At 41.8% G+C, this 18653-nt stretch overlaps 1 protein-coding gene across 1 annotated transcript; it reads right to left on the bottom strand.

Annotated features, from left to right (window-relative positions):
- Positions 1-10006: 10006 nt before the first annotated feature.
- LOC124389379 (C-type lectin-like) lies at positions 10007-16908 on the bottom strand. Its single transcript, XM_046854756.1, has 3 exons — positions 16837-16908; positions 13269-13640; positions 10007-10224 (listed from the first exon to the last, which is right to left on the bottom strand). The coding sequence occupies exons 1-3, from the start codon at positions 16871-16873 to the stop codon at positions 10007-10009; spliced, it is 627 nt and encodes a 208-aa protein (XP_046710712.1). The 5' UTR covers positions 16874-16908.
- Between the last annotated feature and the right edge of the window lie 1745 nt (positions 16909-18653).

Below are 18653 nucleotides of genomic sequence, written 5' to 3'. Positions count from 1 at the left end.
TTACCAGTTCCCCTTCATAAGTTCCAGTTTCCACCTGACTGATCTCCCGGATACCATACCGCCAGCATTTCCCGCTGGTTCATGCTCGCTGTTCCGATCCTATGGATTATATTCACTTTAAAAAACGGCATCGAAAGTGAAAGCGATGTCGCGGTCCCAAATTTGTCAGAAAGCACCGTCGCGCTCCAGGACCCCTCTGAAGGCAACGTTGCACTCCAGACCTCGGACATCCACTCAGGGTGCTATCATGCCTCAGACAGCCATAGCGGGCGCCGTCACGCCCCAGAGTCCTGCCCAAGGCATCAGTGCGCTCCTTAGTCCTGCTGAGGGCACCGTTGCACCGCAAAGTCTGCTCCAAACCTCCGCAGAGGGTTTCGCTCGGCCTCTGAGCCCTGCAGAGGGCGTCGCTTCACCTCAGCCCTTCGCCAAGGGCGTCGCTCCGCCTCAGCCCTTCGCAGAGGGCGTCGTTCCGCCTCAGCCCTTCGCCGAGGGCGTCGCTCCACCTCAGTTTGTCGCAGAGGGCGCTTAGGGTTAGGCCTAAGCAAAACCTTATCTCCATTGAGCAAGAAAACCTCCAAACCCAAGAATATAACATCCTAAACGGGAGTGAAATTGCTCTTGCTCACTGACTCTAAAACCGAGCGCCGTGATGTGCGGCGAATCACTTTCTCTCTTGAGTCAGCTATAATCAGCCAATCGTCTATGTATGTCAGGATCCTAAGACCCACTGTTCTCAGTGGTGCAAGCCCCACCTCCACACACAGGCAGGAAGTCCTCGGAATCAGTGCAAGCCCAAAGGGAAGGACCGTGAATTCGTAACACACGCCTTGGTAGGCGAAATGAACGAATCTCATGTGCGGAGGATAGATGCTTATATGGAAAAAAGCATCGCTCAGATCGATCAAGCAGAACCAATTGTTCTGCTTTATCAAACGTATAAGAGAGCCATGTAATAGCATTCTGAAATTGTATTTCCTCAAATGTTTGTTCAACATTTGAGATCCAGAATAGGACTGAGAGAACCGTCCTTTTTTAAGACCAGGATATAACGAGAGTAAAAGCCCCTATTGCTTACGTGTGGGGATACAACTCAAACCGCCCCTTCTTGAGGATGGATGAGATTTTGTCTCTCAGAATGTGAGCGGAGCTCTCGTCCATGTGGGACAAAATAACTTGGGCGGGGGCGCCCTGGCAAACTAAAATCTGTAACCCCTCATGATTGTGTGAATCACCCATTCGGGGGCTGAAACAGACAGCCAGCCTGTAATGTGACTCCTGAGCATCCCTATGCAGCCTGGTGGACTGCCAAAAGCCGATCAGGCCGGATCAATCATTAATGGAGCATTGGCGCCATCTAATGGTCGAACTAGGGGTGACATGCAGGGGTCTGGAGAGAAATCCTCTCCCAGAAACGAATTTATTCGATTCGTTAGCTTTTTTAATATTTTTTGTGTTGTGTAAAACACTGGGGCCGTAGCTTTTATTAAATTTGTGAGAGGAGTGTGAAGGGGGCTGTGTGGTGACACTGCTGCATCAGTGCAGCAGGGCCAAAAAGAGCCTGACCAGGTCCACAACCATCTATTTGGTTTTGTCAACGTTCACAGGCTGTTGGCTCCACACCAGGCTGTTAAATGGTGCACCTTCTCTCTGTAAGCTGACTCGTCATTCTTGCTGATGAGACCCACCACGGTCGTGTCATAGGCAAACTTGACGATGTGGTTTGAGCTGTGCATTGCTACACAGTCAACAGAGTGAACAGCAGTGGACTGAGCACACAGCCCTGAGGGGCCCCAGTGCTCAGTGTAGTGGTGTTGGAGATGCTGTTCCCGACCCGGACTGACTCAGGTCTCCCAGCCAGGAAGTCCAGAATCCAGTTGCAGAGGAAGGTGTTCAGGCCCAGTAGGCTCAACTTCTCAATCAGGTGCTGAGGAATGATTGTGTTGAATTCTGAGCTGAAGTTAATGAATTATCAATAAATTCAGTCAGAACTTTATACATTGGATCTGTGTTTGTATCTGTGATATAATCAATATTTATTGGCAGCTCATTGATCTGCTTTCAGTGAATTAGAGCTGGAAATTTCCTGCATTTTTTGTGTAGCTTCAGTCTGAAGTTTTCTCGATTATACAGCGGGACTGTGTGTTGGTTTGAAAGTGAAAATAATTATTTTAAATCCACGAATATAATCATATAATAAAATATATATTTGATAAAAAAAAAATAAACAATGATTACTGTTCACTTCACTTTGAACAAATCAGTAAAGAAATCAGAAAGAATGATTTGTACCAACTGAACCTCAATACTAATATCTGATACTGATACTAATTCTTGATTTGCATTAGTGAAGTGCCCTGCTCTTTCTGCCCTCCATACCCTCTCTGCCCTACCTGGCCATTTAGTGTTTACTGTTAATGTGCTCCTCTCTGAATGAAGGCCTGTTCCCCAGCTGTGAGACTGCACTCTCTGTTCGCTTTTACTCTTCCTACAGACCTCCGAGAGTCTTAAAGAGTTCAACGATGCGAACATCTGCACCCTGCAATACCGCTTGTGTCCATCAGAGGGCACAATCACCTACACCCATTGTCATGAATGTGAAACATTTATTATTATTATTAATATTATTATTATTATTATTATTATTATTACAGTATTGTAATTATAGACATTTAAAAACCCTATATTACCTGTGTTTATTTTTTATCACATTCACAAATCTAATCAAATTTATTCCAGAATTTTGATCACTAAATTTCCACCAGAGATTTATTAAATGTCTTAATTTCAGTTTAAAACTCATTATTATTTAGAATTTATTATCCATAATGCTGCATAAAATGGATCTGGGAAGTAAAAACAGGATTATTTTCCAATAACAGCACATAAAATCAGAAAGTATTTTATGCATTTTAAACCACAACCTTTATTTCTGCCAGAGCTGCTGGTCCGGTCACCAACACCTGATCAATTCTGAATCACCCTGAATGTCCTGAAAATGTATCTGCATGATGTAATACCTGTGCGGCTGCTGCTGCTTCATGATTGGTTCATTAGAAAAGTGCATGAATGGGCAAGTGCTCCTAATAAAGTGGACAGTATAGTATGTAGTATGTAAGTATGATGTAAGTTATTTCTTCAGGAGTAAATGTTTCAGTGATCTATATTTTTGTTGGCATCAATAAAATTCTGGTAATTTTAAACATTTATTTTAACAATCCTTATCTAGAGCCTAATTTAAGCCCCGCCTCCCTGAGAAACAGCTTGCTCTAAACCCCACCCTCCTGAGAAACACAGCCTGATCTAAACCTTACCTCCCTGAGAAACAGTCTGTGAGAAAGGTCTGAGAGATGGGAGTAAATGAATGGGTTGTGTGCTCTGTGTGTGTGTGTGTGTGTCCTGGCCTGAAACACCATTTCCTCCTGTAGCATGATGTGGGTCAGGAGATGAGCACAAAGACGCACTTATTCAGCCTCAATGGCAGCGTTTGTGTCCACAAAAGAGCAGTAGGGAAACATCCCAAACCCAGCGCTGATGCCCCTACATGCCAACCTGCTGCCACTTTTCACACAGGGACGGGAAAAGCACACGCTGTTCTGCCTCACAGCTGCATCACAGCTTCCTCAGAACTTCCCAGAACTGCCTCAGAACTGCCCCAGCAAGAGTCTGGAGTGGTCTTAGAAGAACTACACAAAAGTTCTGTAATCTGAAGCTTTTAAGATTTTCACACATCTTTACAATGTTCCTCATCAGAATCACGATGCTACTGAAAACATCAGCAGAAACCCTGAATCTTTCTTGACTTAAATGGTAATAATGGGAATTCTACTGGTAATAATGAAAGCTGTAATAATGGAAGCTGTATCGGCCTCTGTTGCTCTGTACTGGGAATTTCTTTACTGGTAATCTGGTGACCAATACAGCACCTACTATACTGTTTTATGTTTTGCTGTGTTGTTTGTTTTGTGTGTACTGAGTTGTGTATGTTGTATTGTGTATAAGTGTGTTGTGTGTATTAGGTTGTGGATGTTGTATTATGTATTTGTACATTGTTCAGTGCTTGTGTTGTTTTTTTGTTCATTTTTTTCACTTGGGGGTTTTGAGTTTAGCAGTAATGTATTATGTGTTAGCAGCCGGAGCTCCTTTAAGAAGGTAGTGGATGGAGGTAAGTCATGTGACCGGAGCTCCTTTAAGAAGGTAGTGGATGGAGGTAAGTCATGTGACCGGAGCTCCTTTAAGAAGGTAGTGGATGGAGGTAAGTCATGTGACCGGAGCTCCTTTAAGAAGGTAGTGGATGGAGGTAAGTCATGTGACCGGAGCTCCTTTAAGAAGGTAGTGGATGGAGGTAAGTCATGTGACCGAGCTCCTTTAAGAAGGTAGTGGATGGAGGTAAGTCATGTGACCGGAGCTCCTTTAAGAAGGTAGTGGATGGAGGTAAGTCATGTGACCGGAGCTCCTTTAAGAAGGTAGTGGATGGAGGTAAGTCATGTGACCGGAGCTCCTTTAAGAAGGTAGTGGATGGAGGTAAGTCATGTGACTGAGGCATCATGACCTGCATCAGGAGTGAGTCATAGACAGATGTGGAGGAGAAAATCCGGGAATTTTCCAAAATAAAACATTGTTCAGAATCAGATCATAAATATAATGTAAGTTATGTATTCTTTCTGTGTGGCCCGGTACCAACTGATCCAACCGGGGGTTGGGGACCACTGGTCTAAAGCTCATTATGAGGGCAAGAAATGTCAAAAAATTAACTCTTGACACACCTGTGACCTGAAACTCATTCTACTTGATGACCAAGTGAATTTAATAAGAAAATGCTATGAGTTTGCCGAGCTGCATCAAAGCGAAATGGAGCTACTTTGGACAACATAAAACTGGTAAAATTAAAAATTCTGGTTTCTTTAACACTTCATAATTTCATGTTCTTATGTGGAAGTTTTCAGAATGGATGTTCAATGTTGAAAATACCAAAATTAAAAACATCCACAGACTGGTACTATATTTACAGTCAACCCCTGATGATTCACGGTTTGGAACCTTACTAACAGCAAGCTGCAGATTATCTTAAAATTGACGAAAATCCGCAGCGGGAACGAATGTTCAGGAAAGTTCGAAATAACATTTTAAACTATGTTTTCCGGGACCACTGTATGTATATAAATTAGGGCTGTCAAATAATTAATATATTGAATTGCGAATAATCGTGCATTTGTATCTGTCCTAAATGTACCTTAAATTAATACTTTTGACTTTTTTAATACTCTAAACAACATCAACATGGACGAATGTTGATGCTTTATGCAAATGTATGTTTATTATTAGTGAAACCAAACATAAAGCATGAATATTCTTGTAATAAAAGTAATTAAAACAGTAATAATTTAAATTACATAAATCATCAGGACACCAAACGAAACCTTTGCTATATTTTCACACGGACAGGTTTAATTGCTGGATGTGTGCACCATGACGGATTTTGGTGCTTTGAGATATGGTGCATCGGTAAAACAAATGTTTAGTGATCACATTTTTAATTTATTATTATTTTTTTTATTTAGTAATTTTTTTTTTTCCCACCTCGGATCTTCCCACTTCGTCCTGGTCTGTCTCTGGATGATGTTCTCTTTCATTAGAGGCGACTCTGTGCAGCTGGAGATCTGTTTCTTATCGCCCTGGAGATCCATGAAACTATAGAGTAAGAACAGGAATTCTGTGGATTTGGACTGTATCTAAAGGAGTTAAAATAATAAGAGAAGGAGAACTCGCCATTGGTTGTTGCACAGCTTGCAGTTGCGCTCATTATACGAGGGGGCGATGCTACATAATCGGCAGCGGTCTCATGAAGCATTGCTGCTGTTAAGCTGCATTGATGATTGTTTTTTTCTTAGTAACTGAGGTTTAATTGTTTTTGAGCGCAAAGCTGGACTTTTGTTATGCACACAAGTTTACTGTCGGCTCCTAGTCATGTTAGTCGAGTCAAATATGTGCTATGTGTGATGATATAACGAAGAGTGTGTGTGTTATTCTGTTTGTAAACTCTAAACCTCTGTTTATTTCATTTAAGACTGTCATGTCCGCTGTGGCGACCCCTAATGGGAGAAGCCGAAAGAAAGTTTTTATGTGAAACGGTAGCCGTTAGCATTAACACACGTGCTGCACATTCGCACGTGCTGAGCCATGAGCTGCATCATTCGAGAGTTGGACTTTTTACAGCTGTCTTTCTTTCATACTAAAATATGTAAAATGTTGGTCACTTGAGTTTATAGTTTCACTGCATTAATGTGAATAAATGAGAATTAAAGCTGAGAAAATGTAAAAATCGGCAGCAGTCTCATGAAGCCTCGCTGCTGACTGTCATGCAGCATCAATGATCTGCAATTTAATCAACCTATGGTCCTGTTGTCCCAGTGTCTGTCTAGTACAATAAAAGAAGCTTTTGAGAGACCATCCACCCGACTCTCAGTGTCAATTAACCAACCATCACCGACACAGACACATGTAGTTAACATCAATAGTCTGCTACACGACTCAGGACCACAGTTTGTATATATTTTTAACAAAAATGGTCAAACAGAAATGTGTGCTGCATTAATCGCGTGTTAATAAAATGTGTGCCGTTAAAATAAGTTTGCGTTAACGCGATAATTTTGACAGCCCTCCATGTATATAAATCTAAATATAAACAAGAACAAAAAATAATTACAGCACAAAATTGGAAATTCTTGCATCTCAGAAAATCCACTAACTGCAATGAAAGAATGAAAGGAAGTTATATTAAAGGTCAAATAATCCATGTAGGCTTTTATTGTCATTTGATCGATAAACAGTGCAGTAGTTGGAATTACACAACACTTAAACTAGTTACATAAAATGCACATGTGCATAATTTTACACAAAACAAAAAGTTCAACATAATACAAAGAGACAGTAAACCCAGTGACACCATATAAATATCACTACTATATTTTATAAAGTTGTAGAGTTGTAGTTGTAAATAGAGTTGTTGAATAAATAACTTTTATATAGTGAGGAAAATAAGTATTTGAACACGCTGCTATTTTGCAAGTTCACCCACTTAGAAATCACGGAGGGTCTGAAATTGTCATCGTAGGTGCATGTCCACTGTGAGAGACATAATCTAAAAAAAAAATCCAGAAATCATAATATATGATTTATTTATTTATTTGTATGATACAGCTGCAAATAAGTATTTGAACACTTGTCTATCAGCTAGAATTCTGACCCTCAAAGACCTGTTAGTCTGCCTTTAAAATGTCCACCTCCACTACATTTATTATCCTAAATTAGATGCACCTGTTTGAGGTCGTTAGCTGCATAAAGACACCTGTCCACCCCATACAATCAGTAAGAATCCAACTACTAACATGACCAAGACCAAAGAGCTGTCCAAAGACAATAGAGACAAAATTGTACACCTCCACAAGGCTGGAAAGGGCTACGGGGAAATTGCCAAGCAGCTTGGTGAAAAAGGTCCACTGTTGGAGCAATCATTAGAAAATGGAAGAAGCTAAACATGACTGTCAATCTCCTCGGACTGGGGCTCCATGCAAAATCTCACCTCGTGGGGTCTCAATGATCCTAAGGAAGGTGAGAAATCAGCCCAGAACTACACGGGAGGAGCTGGAACCACCGTTTCCAAGGTTACTGTTGGTAATACACTAAGACGTCATGGTTTGAAATCATGCATGGCACGGAAGGTTCCTCTGCTTAAACCAGCACATGTCCAGGCACGTCTTAAGTTTGCTAATGACCATTTGGATGATCCAGAGGAGTCATGGGAGAAAGTCATGTGGTCAGATGAGACCAAAATAGAACTTTTGGGTCATAATTCCACTAAACGTGTTTGGAGGAAGAAGAATGATGAGTACCATTCCAAGAACACCATCCCTACTGTGAAGCATGGGGGTGGTAGCATCATGCTTTGGGGGTGTTTTTCTGCATATGGGAAAGGGCGACTGCACTGTATTAAGGAGAGGATGACCGGGGCCATGTATTGTGAGATTTTGGGGAACAACCTCCTTCCCTCAGTTGAAGCATTGAAGATGGGTCGAGGCTGGGTCTTCCAACATGACAATGACCCGAAGCACACAGCCAGGATAACCAAGGAGTGGCTCTGTAAGAAGCATATCAAGGTTCTGGTGTCGCCTAGCCAGTCTCCAGACCTAAACCCAATAAAGAATCTTTGGAGGGAGCTTAAACTCTGTGTTTCTCAGCAACCTGAAGGCCAGAAACCTGACTGATCTAGAGAAGATCTGTGTGGAGGAGTGGGCCAAAATCTCTCCTGCAAACCTGGTAAAAAAAACTACAGGAAACATTTGACCTCTGTAATTGCAAACAAAGGCTACTGTACCAAATATTAACATTGAATTTCTCAGGTGTTCAAATACTTATTTGCAGCTGTATCATACAAATAAATAGTTTAAAAATCATACATTGTGATTTCTGGATTTTTTTTTTTTTTAGATTATGTCTCTTACAGTGGACATGCACCTACGATGACAATTTCAGACCCCTCCATGATTTCTAAGTGGGAGAACTTGCAAAATAGCAGGGTGTTCAAATACTTATTTTCCTCACTGTATATTAAAAAAACAAAGCCCTAACCATATATATATATATATATACAGTCGAACCCACTTATCTCGGTTAACTCGCCAAACCTATGTCAACGTTGTGGAAGTGGAACCGCAAAATTCTCGCTTTGTCTAAGCATTTTTAATCGGTTATGTAGATTTTTTTTATGTCGCCGAACCCTAATATCTCGAGCACAAGGGGGGGGCGAATTTGCCACTTAATGTTGGTATGTCAGGAATCCCCCTGCCACGCCCCCTTCAGGGGCGGCATTCCCCGAAGCACCCTGCTTCTTCTCCCGTGCGCTCCTCGCAGTCATGCTGATCACACTGACTCTCATTCACTCACTCATCCCATCTCCTAGTTAAGCCCCTCACCTCCACACACTCGCGGTCCGTTATTGTTTGTGCATGATCGTATGTGTTGGTTCATGTCGGTCTGTGTAATCGCGTATACGTATCCCGCTACGTACCCTTCTTCTCGATCTCCGCATTCTCTCAACGGCACCCCGGATTACCCCGATCCTGCTGTTTTCCATGTTCACGCTGTCTGCACCACGTTTATTCGTTGCTGCCCAGCGCTGCGCTTTCCATAGCGCGGATCCGTGGATTCTCTACACAAACTGTCTCTGCTTTCACAGAACTTTGTGGACCGCGCTCCCGGAGCGCACCACTGGATATTACTGCTTCACTACAAGTATTGGTGGATTATCTCCTGAGTATTCTCAAACTTTGTTTGCGTTTTCTTCAGCTTCCGCCTCCTTATCTCCTGTATATTTCTAAACATATTCTCTCTCCTAATGTGGTTATATATAGCTATATCATTTAACAGCCTACTGAGAGACACAAAAGACATTTACATCACATCACATCTGCTTTTCTCTTTTTAAACACCAATCCATCTGATTCCTCTCCATTTCACAGTGATGTTCCAGTAAACACTGAGTTTTTGCCAAATCTAAAGCGGAGAACATGAGCTTTAGTGCTAAATAGTATACAAAAGAGAAATCTGTGTCGTTATTATATAATTTATTATTCTAAAAACACTACTAATGAGATGAAGGCTGAGGTTCTGGCTGCATTACTGAGAAATTATTTTGACAATAGTGGAGGATGAAACCCACCTTATTCAGGACGGCTTCCTTTAGTGAAGGATCATTAACATCTGAATTGGCCTGAAGTTTGACTCGAATGATTTGTTTTCGTTCTGTGATTGCTGGTAAACAAGAAAACACGCATCAAATACACAATAATACCTGTAAAAGCTATGAATTGGGGTGAATATGAGAGTGAATGAAACTCACAGGAGTAACAGAAGAAAGGTTTTATGTCTGAGCAAAGCTCATCAGATGCTTTACTATTCGTTAAAGCCATACAGTTTTCGTTCTTCATGAGATTATCTGGTTGTCCAGGCATCATGGGAATGCTGGTAAAATGGTACCATCTGACCATTTCCACGAATCTCTGAACAGACCAAACCATGTGTTGACTTTGATCATTGCTTTGATGATTGAATTCTCTGTTGAGGTTTTTGCACTGGCCAGATCTGTGTGATACTGTCTGCAGTAACTTTGAGCATCAGACCAATTCTTTAAACTAGAGTAGTAAATGTATTGTCCTGTGCTTTTAGTGGCTGTGAGAATAAAAAAACAAACACAGTTACATACAATTCATTTTACACTGTTAAACAGAATAAATGCTTACAGTCACAAACCTTAACAAAATGAAAAACATGCCTCGACAGCACTGTAAATCGCTGATGTCACAGAAACTTCAGATATTTGTTTAAAAATGGTCACTATTTAGGAAACTTGGATGAGCTCATATGCTGCTCTAGTGCACATGGATTGCACTGAATAAAGTATACACTAGCTTTATATTATGCTGGTTGGAGGGAGACGTTACAAGGACAAAGGAGAGACAGTCACTAGTAGGGGTGTAACGGTACACAACATTCACGGTTCGGTTCCTACTTCAGTTTTTCACTTACAATCCGGTTCAATTTCGGTACAGTTTAAAGGAAGTTGTATTTTTTTATTAACAAAGTTTACTATTATTAACATATGTGATCAACATTTAAAAATGTGTAACAATTTTGAATACAATGCCTGCTGGGCATATAATATAATATATAAAATAATATCTCTGAATATTTTTATAAAAATAAAATAAGTTAATTAAAATAAATCAAATGAATGCAATATACTTGTTTATTATTGATTTAATTGAGTGATCGATAATATTTGGCAGAAATGTAACTGATTAAATAAAATTTAACAAATTGAAATATTTAATTAAATAGTTATCATTTGTTAGACCCCATTTGGATCATTCAGATGTGTGTGTGTGTGTGTGTGTGTGTGTGTTTTTACATTCAATATTTGATTTTCTAAAGTTATGATCCTAACAATTCTGGTTATTCTGTTCTGGTTATTTCAGCAGACTTTAACAGATGTCTTCATTCCTTCCATCCTTCATTTTTAATAAAAAAATTTTTATGACCACAGACATTAGAGCAATCAGTCTGGAGACATTATGTTCAGTGATTTGTGTTTTTTTTGGGATGGGGATGATGGTCGAACATTTAAAGCAGGCAGGAACTTCACACAGTTCCAGTGATCTGTTAAAGATTTTCGGTTTCGGATCTACAGTAAAACTCATTCTGATCATTAACCAGTTGTTGATTCCCTACAGAGCTGGATGGTGTCTTTTAGATTGTGATTGTCCCTCAGGCCTTTCCACACTGAAGCTCCTCTTATTAGCGTTATCACAGCAGCTTCTCTCATTAGCGTTATTACAGCAGCTTCTCTCATTAGCGTTATTACAGCAGCTCCTCTCATTAGCGTTATTACAGCAGCTCCTCTCTGCCACTCTAATCTCCTTTGTTTAAAAAGTCCTTAATTGACAAAGAGAGCAGGAGAAGTTTAACCATTTTGCTGGGTAGAGAGCGAAGATTTGCAAGATGGCCACTAGGCAGTGCAGTTCTAAAGCCATGCTGTCTGACCAGCACCCCAAATCGCTTTCCATGCTTACGAGTCTTAAAGCATTTGAAGAACGTGGCTGCTCTGCCAACTACAGCAAAACGTCCCAATAGTCAAAAACCTTCAAAAGATTGTGTGGTGTGTTCTGCCGAATGTTCAGCAGTTCATCCCTGGTAAATGTGACTGTAGATGAAATACAAAAGTCAGGACAAACTAACAAAAACTGTTAAGCAACTGGAAAACTCCACACCGAGGAAGCCATCTGCTGTGCCATCTTGGAAGAAGATGGATTTGAATTATGTGAAATTGTCAGGATTTTATGATTTTAAGAGAAATTCTTGAAGCTGCACATCAAACGCTAAAGTATCCATAGTGTTTATATAATAAAAAAAAAAATTTGCTCATTGTGCAAAGGCGGAGACTAAACAAACTTGCGGTCCACCACTTAATATGTTCCTGAGGGAACCTAGATTGTTACTATGACCTGCATGTAAAAAGGATTGCATTCAGTATGTGCACCCGTACCGAAAATGCTCGGTACAAATACGTATACCGTTACACCCCTATTCACTACACTACTATGCAATACTGTCTGGTAGGAAATACTTTCTAGCCAGACATTATCGGGATCGTTCTGTTACCATTACCAAACTCTGTTACTAAAACATTTCAATTGGCCTCCACAATGCATTCAAACAGAAATGTTAGTACAGTAAAACCCCGTTGGACGAGCATAATTCGTTCTTGAAAATTGCTCGTAGGTCCATTTGCTCGTATGTTCGAACTAGTTTTCCCCATAAGAATGAATGTAAAATGATTTAATCCATTCCGAAACCTCATTTGATCGCTTATTTCTGCACTTAAAAAGTATTTGTAGCCTATTTTAACAAACAAATACACTGCAAATTACCATAATGTAAACATAATTTAACCCTTACCCATGTGGTAGTGGTTGATTGCGTGTGTGAGAAGCGCACCACGCTCATAACCTTCTTGGTTTCAATGATAATTCTATTTACTTTCGTTTTCTCAGCACCATCACTGATTTTCTTGGGAGACATTTTTCAAGATTTCTAGTGAAATAAAAATATAACGCTAAAAAAAGTTTGTTGTTTTTGCTGCACTGAACAACGAGAGCGACCGAGTGATACGTCATCAACTAAGCGACTGATGCTTCCCTCGTCCGAAAGCAGGGAACCGGCAGCGTGGGTTTGCTCGTGAAATAGGGTAAAATTTTGCGAGCAATGTCGATCGTATCTCCGTTTGCTCGTACTATTAGTTGCTCGTACAACAGGGTTTTACTGTATCTTAAAATATCCTTCTGGTTTTATTTTACTTTGATCTACTCAGTGTAATGCACTAATAAATAAAAAGATTTGGAACTGAATGTAAATCCACCACTTCATTCACTGTTTAATCTTAAAGCACTTTAAACCAGGATTAAGGTCAATGAGAAAAACTAAAAATACCCATTATTTATTCACGAACCGTGAATGTTGTGTACCGTTACACCCCTACTAGTGACTGTCTCTCCTTTGTCCTTGTAACATCTCCCTCCAACCAGCATAATATAAAGCTAGTGTATACTTTATTCAGTGCAATCCATGTGCACTAGAGCATGTTTTTCATTTTGTTAATTTCAATTACAATTCTCCATTAAGAAAATGACCAAAGCATGTAATATGTTGTTCCTTACCATCATAGCAGACAAAAGGATACACGTTAGCACATGGACAATCGTACCAACCCGATGGAGCTATTGTAACACAAGCTTCTTTTCCCTTCCAGTTGTCAGGATTTGTTCCAAACCAGGTATAAAAGCTTCCAAGTGGTTGATTTCCCATTGACCAGTGCCAGCTGTTGACATCATTTGAAAGCCCAATCCAAGCACTAGATTTAAAATTTTCACTCTGTGCAACATATTGGACTCGGATCATGTTTTTGGCGTCTTCTATGGTGGCCAGGTCAGTGTGTGTAGCTCGGCAGTAGGTCTGAGCATCACTCCATATTTTTCCTTGCTGGATCAGATAATACTTACGAGGAATAGAGAGAGTGAAGGGAATGAATCCTGTGGAGGAGAGTTAAAAGTGTTTTTGTGCTAAATAGTTGCTTACTTCACAGCATCTAGATTTAATTAATCATATTATAGACACCAAATACTGAGGGTGAAGACTGAAAAAAGGCTTTTTCCTAGACATACACTAAATGGACAAAACTACTGGGACACCTGACTTATGTGGTTCTTCCTAAAATGTTACCACAAAGTTGGAGAAATTTTGCCTCCACTTGGAGGCAAAATTTGAACTTGGAGACCCAAATCTGTTTCAGCATGACAGTGCCCCTGTGCACCAAACCATCTCCATGAAGATCATCTCTAGGTTATTAAGGCAACCATAGTTCCCAGAATAAATGAGATGCTGCATTAACAACACTTTGGGAATGCTTCCGCGTTGTTTACGCTCTGAATCACGTGTGTAATGAGTCCAATGGAAAAGCGCGTCATCACGTGTGGGGATTACGTCATGACCAGGAAACTATCAAAGCACAAGGGAAGGAAGCGCTTTAGGGAAGCAGGCAGTATGGCTTGGAGACGCAGTGTCTCGTTCCTTCTGGCAACTATAGTTGCATTCATAACCTGGAGATGTTCCACAAGTTGCATCAACAATGCTTTGGGAACGAGTGTCCAATAAAGCCAGAGTGACCAATCCCTGTCTACTGTAGAAGAGCACAGCTAGGTTGAAGGACGGAGGGGCCACTAGTGGCACTAAGGCCAAGGCTGTAAAACCTGACAAAGCCCGCAGTGTTGCAGATGTCTTGGAGGAAAACTCCAGAGGACAAAGCCCTAGAGGGTGCCACACTCCAAGTAGAGTGAGCTCTGACACAAAAGGTCAGAGAAGAATCCACAACCCACTTGCTAAGGCCCTGCTTGTTGGCAGGAAGACCCCTCCTCGGAGGGCCATAGCAGATGAACAGCTGCTCTGACTTCCTCCACAGTTCAGTTTTGTGGACGTCAGTTAAGCTTCTCCTAGTCTGGGGCATAAAAAGGAGGAGAAAAGTATAACAGATCATGGGACGACTGGGGGTACCTTGGGGACATACTCGACTTTGGGGTAGAGAAAGGCACTGGCCATGCCTGGAGTAAATTCCAAGAGTGAGGGGGCCACAGAGAGGGCCTGAAAATCCTCTAATCTCTTGAGGGAGGAGATAGACAGAAGAAACACAGTCTTTACTGTAAAGAACCTTAGTCAATGTCTTAAAAGGAGGCTCAAACAGAGCCTCCAAGACAATTGACAAATCCCACGCAGGCGCTCCAGATCAAACTGGAGGCCTCAGCCTCTGGATACCGTGAAAGTAATGTGTCGCCAAAATGTCTTTACCCAGCGAGGAACACGTAAACCTTCGGGGTGGAAGGAGACAACCCTTTGGTAAACTGTTCTTTGAGGAATTTCAGCACTGGGTCGACCAGGCAGTTAACTGGATTAAGTGGTGCCGTTCGCATCATGCCATGAACAAGCGCCATCTCACGGCATAGGACCTATTCATGGAGGGAGCTCTGGACTGGAGGTTGGTCTTTACCACGTTGGTGGAGAGACCAGAATCTAGGAGTCATCCAGAGCCACTGTCTCTTCAGCGCTGAACTGGGGTAAACTATTTTGCCCCCTGCCTGAGAGAGAAGATCACTCCTGAGAGATATCTCAGGGGGTGTTTGAAAATGGCTACCAGTTCCGCAAACCATGGCCTGCCTGGCCACCATGGTACACCGAGAGTACAAGAACTCTGTCCCAGCGAACTCTATCCAGAACTCCAGGGAGCAGCCTTAATGGGGAAAAGGCGCTACACCTGTACCATTGCGTCCAGCCTTGGAGGGGCTGGGGGAGTAAAAAAGAACCAAAGATGACAGTGTGACGTCCCTTGAGTTGCAAACAGGTCCACTTGTGTTCTTCTCTGTAAAATCTCTCCTAAATCTGCTCAACAATTTCCAGGTAAGGTCACCATTTCCCTGACCTCAGCCCTTGCCTCAAAACGGCGTCTGCTTCCTGATTATAGTGGCCTGGGATATACGGTGCCCTCAAAGAGAGGAGCTTCCATTCAGCCCACAGAAGTATCTAACGTGCCAGCTTGTACAGAAGGCGAGATTGCAGGTCCCCCTGGTGGTTGATATCGGAGAACACAGACTTGTTGTCCGTACAGACCAACACATGGTGGCCTCTGAGGTCTGAAAGGAAGTGCTTGGATGCTAAGAGGGCAAGACCAAATGGAAAGTCCCAGTATTAGTTAGCTTCAGCTCTGCAAGCGAACTACAGATCTATAGTGACAAACCAGTCCTGGGACTTTATTTGAGACACGACCTAATTCAGAATTATCATCCAGAGATTGAGAGCGTGGACAACGCAGAAGCGTTCCCAAAGTGTTCTTGACGCAGCTCGAGTTCCTGAAGGGGAACTGCTTTACATGGGTTAGAAGATCTCCTGCACCAACCCTATCAAACACCTTTGGGACACTGATTCCACCTGAGGCTTTCTCACTTTTGTACCTACATCAGTTAGCTAACACCGTTAGCTAAATAAATCTCCACAAATCTTCACAACCTCTAGAGGAAAATCTTCCCATAAGAAGGAATTGTAAGAGCGAATTGGGATTAAAAAGCCTCATCAGTCCTCGTTCCTCTGCATGAACACAGAGAGCTGACTATCTACTAGTGTTCCTGTAGTTTTGAGAGGGAATTTCTTATTGTTATTTAAAGTGTGTGGCCAATCCAAACATTTTCATCACACAGCTTTGTTTATTTAACCTATCGTCCTATAATGATGTTTTGTCATGTGTTAAGATCCATGATGTTACTGTGAAGACTTAAACTCAAGAAACATGGTGATGGTTTTGGACTGTAAATTATATAAACAGTTTGCTACTTTGGCTTTAGAATACATTTGCCTAAAATATTTTGGCATTCGTGTCCATTACTGAACAGTTCTCAACCTCAAAAATTATAGATATGGAAATGGACATTGAATGTCAACTTAATGAAGATGGGTCCCTCTTCATTAGATTTTATCTATTTCTGTAAATGCTGCTTTAGGAGCAGGCACTCTGTACTGTAAAGCCATTTTCATACTATTTGTCCCTTTTTACACCATCATTATGTTTAACATAAATATACTTCTTACACACACAATTTTTTTTTTTACTGCAGGCATCATGTGTTCATCACCAAAAATATCCTTTACACTTATACACTCACCAGACACACTGATTTCCTTTCTCACCTGTAAGCAAGAAAAGGATAAAGAGATGCTCTTTCATCGCTGAAGTGTCAATGAAGAGCTCTCTGATCAACGTCCCCAAGAGATCCGAATCGGAACACGTTTAGCTGTAACTGCATGTCACAAATAATTTTTTTTTTTAACTTGAAGCAACATTTTCTAATAACTGAGAACACAATATAAAACTGTTCAACAATTCATCCATTCATCCAGACGTTAAACATTACAAAATGGTTGAAAAGGAGTGGGATAAAGCAAAAGCTTATTATTGTTCCACCCATATACAATTTTAACATTCCAGCATATCTTTAAATATAAAATCTATATCTTTATATTTTTATATTCCTTACAACATAACAAATTCACAATAAATTAAACAACCCTATAATCAACCATCCAAATGCAATCAACATTATAACCCCCATTCACAATCACCTCTACACATCTATTGTATACTTCTTAATTGTATACTTCTTAATGTTTTATGAACTCAACTGTACAGGCATCCATGTCCTAAAATTAGGACGGGGAAAGGTCGCAGCGGAATTTGGGGCAGACAGCCACTGGGTGAAATGCCTTTCAGGTCGGGAAAGGCCAGACAAAGCATGGAGCGAGTCTCTTTGTGCCTGCCCTTAGGGGCAGGTCCTTGGTTATCACTCAGGCTTTCTGGTCGACATGATAAGTCAGCAAGGTTTAGGCAGAGAGTGGCGCCGTCGGCAGGGTTTGAGCGTGGAGCTGTGTAGTCAGCAAGATTTGGGCACATAGCGTGGCAATCGGCGGGGCTTGGGACAGGCTTGGGTGCATGTGTCAGCTATTCAGGTTTAGGATCCAAGGCAGATGCCACAACGGTGCTGGGAGCAGGAAGAGCTGCGCCAAAAATGTAAGCGTGCAGAGGGCAAGAAGAGCCGATTATGAGAGTTAATTCAGAGAGCTGATTCTAAGCCGATTCTTTGAGCCGAGTCAGTAAGCCAAAGCGCACGGAGCGCGAAGATGCCGAGCCGGAAGTCGGAGGACATTAAGCGTGAACAGAACACAGCTGAGCCAGGAACTAAAGCGCATTGAACACAGGCAGAGCAGCGTCGACTTTGACTACGAATTGCCGGGCTGTATTGGGAAAGATGAGGATGGGTGCCTCTGTGAATCGGGGCTTTAACCTCGAGAAACGCCTCCTCAGCCTCGGGGACCCAAAGGAACGAGAGGAGGGAGGACGTCAGGTGGTGGAGGGGCACCGTTACCAAACTATAGCCCTTGACAAAGCGACGATAAAAATTGGCGAAGCCCAGGAACCTTTGTAGTTGGCGGCGGGAGGTGGGGCTTGGCCTGGATCCTGGAAGGGTCCATCTGGATATTACAGCCTGAAAGCAGGTATCCCAGGAACAAGGTTTGTGAGGTGTGGAATTCAAATTTCTCAGGTTTCACATACAGCCCGTTTTTTGAGGAGCTTTCCAAAACCTGCCGGATGGGTTCGTCCATGGAATGGGAGGAGATCAGGATATCATCTAGATAGACAAACACAAAGCTGTTGAGAATGTCTCTGAGGACCACATTGAGCAGTGCCTGGAAGACGGCCAGGGCGTTAGTAAGGCTGAACAGCATATTGAGGTACTTGTAAGGACTGTCTTGGGTTTTGAAGGCGATCTTCCATTTGTTACTCTCCCTGAAACGCACAAGGTGGTATGCATTGTGTAGATGGGGTGTAGATGGGTTGTGTTTCTGCATCCAAGGGATCGCGAGCATGATCCCACTGACATAAGAAGAGGCTTAGTGCAGTGAGTGGCCCGGTCTAAAAGGCTGCCGTCCAGGGCTCTGATCAGCAAAGC

The sequence above is a fragment of the Silurus meridionalis genome, chromosome 7 (assembly GCF_014805685.1).
Source record: "Silurus meridionalis isolate SWU-2019-XX chromosome 7, ASM1480568v1, whole genome shotgun sequence".
Lineage (NCBI taxonomy): Eukaryota > Metazoa > Chordata > Actinopteri > Siluriformes > Siluridae > Silurus > Silurus meridionalis.
This window is presented reverse-complemented; position numbering and strand designations above follow the sequence as displayed.